Here is a 2,698-nt window from a genome sequence, read left to right as displayed (position 1 = left end):
ATCAGCCCACCTTGGCCTCCCAAAGCGCTGGGATTACAGACGTGAGCCACCGCGCCCGGCCAATTTCACTTTTTCTGTATTGTTTGAAGGTTTACAGTGATCATGTACTATGATCAAAAAAAAACAAAACAAAACCCAAAAAACTCAAGTTCCAAAAGTACTATGTGGTTAGAGCCTTTCGGAAGAATTTCTGAATTCCTAAAGCCTTTAAGAAGAATTTCACTTCATGGGAACAACTCTCCCAGCATTTCTAGAGTACTGCATTCTGTAGGGACTTGGAACACTCCAAGTTATGAAATAAAGAGTGCTCTCCCAGCCTATGCTAATAAGGTATTTGAGTACTTTCCCTACATTACAGTAAGCAAACAACTGATGGACCAAAAAAAAAAAAAAAAACGGTTTTAAAGTGACAAGGTTCAAATCTAGGGTAATAAACGGCAAGATGGGAGCACTCACATGATCAAAGAAATGTACCACTGCCAGCTTTTTGCTGCGCCTGGTAAAGACGCGCTGCACTTTAGCAATTTTGCCGAAATGGTTCTCCAGAATGGTCCTGTCGTTGAGGTAGTCGGGGATGTTCTTGCACTGGATGGCTGTGACTTCAGAGGGACACAAGCCCCCAAGACTGTCTGTGCTCTCGCTTCTGTTACTCGGACGCACCGGAGTTCCTCTTAGAGAATCTAGGGGTTCAGAGAGTGGACACTTAAACCATCAGATGTTTCCAACAACAGGAGGCACCAACTGTGTCAAAGCAGAGGAAATTTTCACAGATTTAAGACCTGCTCTATATGACGTGTTAGAATCCCTAATGTTTATGGGAGATTTATGTGAAAAATCAAGCTAACCCCCCAGAGAAACGTATTGACAACCTGCCAGCAGGATTTACTCTACGTTCTACATTTTCAGAGCTCACCTTCTTTCTTCTCTCTACTTTCAGTTTCTTCCTCTTTATTCACACCTGGAATCCGGGAAGGTGCCAGGACAGACTGACTCCCTCCTGGGATAGCCATGTGGTCACTTTCTCCAGACTCAACAAAGCCAATTTCCTTTTTGGCCTCCTTGTTGCCCAGACGACATACTTCCTTATTGCTTTTGAAAACATCCTGTATCGTCCGACCAAATAAAGTACCTCCCCGGGGTCGATTCAGGCGGACAGGTCGTTTGTCTGGAGGATGATCACCCCGGGACAGAGGATCCAAATCTTCTGCTGTCTCATGGCCATGTCTCCTTGGGGAGCGATCCTGATCCTCCTTCCTTTTCATTCCTTTCATTAGGCTGGGAAGTGGTTCCACCTGGGAAACAGCTTCTTCACACCCCTGCCTGACACCTGCTTTGCTAGCCTGGAAAGGTTCGCCCAAAACCGCAGATGATACAGGGAAGCTACTGAAGCTATTACTAGAACTTCCAAATATTGACTTAGGTCCTCTCTTCTCTTCCTCTACATTTTGGTTTGACAAAGCAGGGGTAAAGGCAGATAATGAATTATTACTACTAACAGGTTTTGAAAAGGTAAAATTTGAATTGGTAGCTGAACTACTTGTTACTTGAGGAAAAGAGAATGGGGCCAGGCCTCCAGGTGCACTAATTGGGTGGGAAAACGTGAAAAACCCAGAAGCAATTTGGCTCTGGGTTTTCTCTGGCTCAGATTCAGCCCCCAGTATTGGTTTGAACACTGCATTTTCCAGAGGTTTAAAGCTGAATTCTGTTTTCCCAAAACCAGAGTTCACTATTTCTCCAGCTTCTTGTCCAAAAGCAGAAGTGCTTGGGAAAGCCCCAACACTGGTGGGTGATTTAAAACTAAATCCTGGGTTTCCCAGCACAGATGAACTTGAAGGCCCAGAGGTAGCCACAAAGGTGGAAGTGTGCTCAAGTCCAGAAAAGGGTCCAACACTTGAGGATTGGGTGAACCCTAATGTTTGCACTGAAGAGGAATGACTTACTCCGGAAGACGCTGGAAAGCTGGACACCTGTGAAAATCCCGAGCTCTTCCCAGATAAGGTACTGTTTTGTCCAAAAAGAGAAGGTTGACCAAATCGAAATGGCGACTTAGATGGAAGTGTTCCTACATTACTAGAAGACGCTGAAAAAGCACTAGCCTGCTGCCCACTGAAAGGATTAGTTGGGTTCATCTTCTGTTCCAGTTATTAAAAGGTAATAAGTATTACGTGTGCAAAATTAATTGACTTCCTGAAACAGCCCCGTAGCACTAGGGAGCTCCCCTTCGTCTTCAGAACACGCTGAAAGACAAAAATTCAGATCATCACGGCTATGTTCTGCTACAAGACTAAGAAAAGAATTTTTGAACACTGTCACACTAAAAGATAACTATTTCAAAGGCAGGCAAAGGGCTATTATTTTCCGAGAGCCAACAGGTTATTTTGCTGGAGGGTGGGGTAGAGAGTGGTACAAATAATTACTTTGTTACAGAGATTTAAAGCGTGATCCTTTTACGATTAAAAAAAAGAAAGCCGACTCTTTTTACTGAGTTAGTAAATTCATGAAAAGCCTCCATTGGTAGTAAGAAGATAAATGCTGTTCCACCTTACAGCTTAGAGACGAATTTCTCCTGTCTTCCTCCAATCTCTACCGCCGGAGAATTCAGCGTAACGCTGCCTGGCTTCCCTCGGAGCGGCTGGAGCGCTAACCACTGTCTCACATTCCTTTATCGCGCCCTGGCGACCACCCTCGAGCCGGCTGG

General features: G+C 44.7%; 1 protein-coding gene across 1 annotated transcript in view; it reads right to left on the bottom strand.

Moving 5' to 3' along the window:
• MCM3AP (minichromosome maintenance complex component 3 associated protein) overlaps positions 1–2,612 on the bottom strand; it is a 55,602-nt gene extending 52,990 nt beyond the window's left edge. Inside the window, 3 exon segments of the mRNA XM_011996837.1 lie at positions 457–680; positions 914–2,237; positions 2,542–2,612. Of these exon segments, the coding sequence (XP_011852227.1) occupies positions 457–680; positions 914–2,129 (1,440 nt within the window). The 5' untranslated portion in view covers positions 2,130–2,237; positions 2,542–2,612.
• Between the last annotated feature and the right edge of the window lie 86 nt (positions 2,613–2,698).

The sequence above is a fragment of the Mandrillus leucophaeus genome, unplaced genomic scaffold (genome assembly GCF_000951045.1).
Source record: "Mandrillus leucophaeus isolate KB7577 unplaced genomic scaffold, Mleu.le_1.0 Scaffold526, whole genome shotgun sequence".
Taxonomy (NCBI): Eukaryota; Metazoa; Chordata; class Mammalia; order Primates; family Cercopithecidae; genus Mandrillus; species Mandrillus leucophaeus.
Note: the sequence above shows the minus strand (reverse complement) of the source record. Positions and strands in the feature narration are given on the sequence as shown.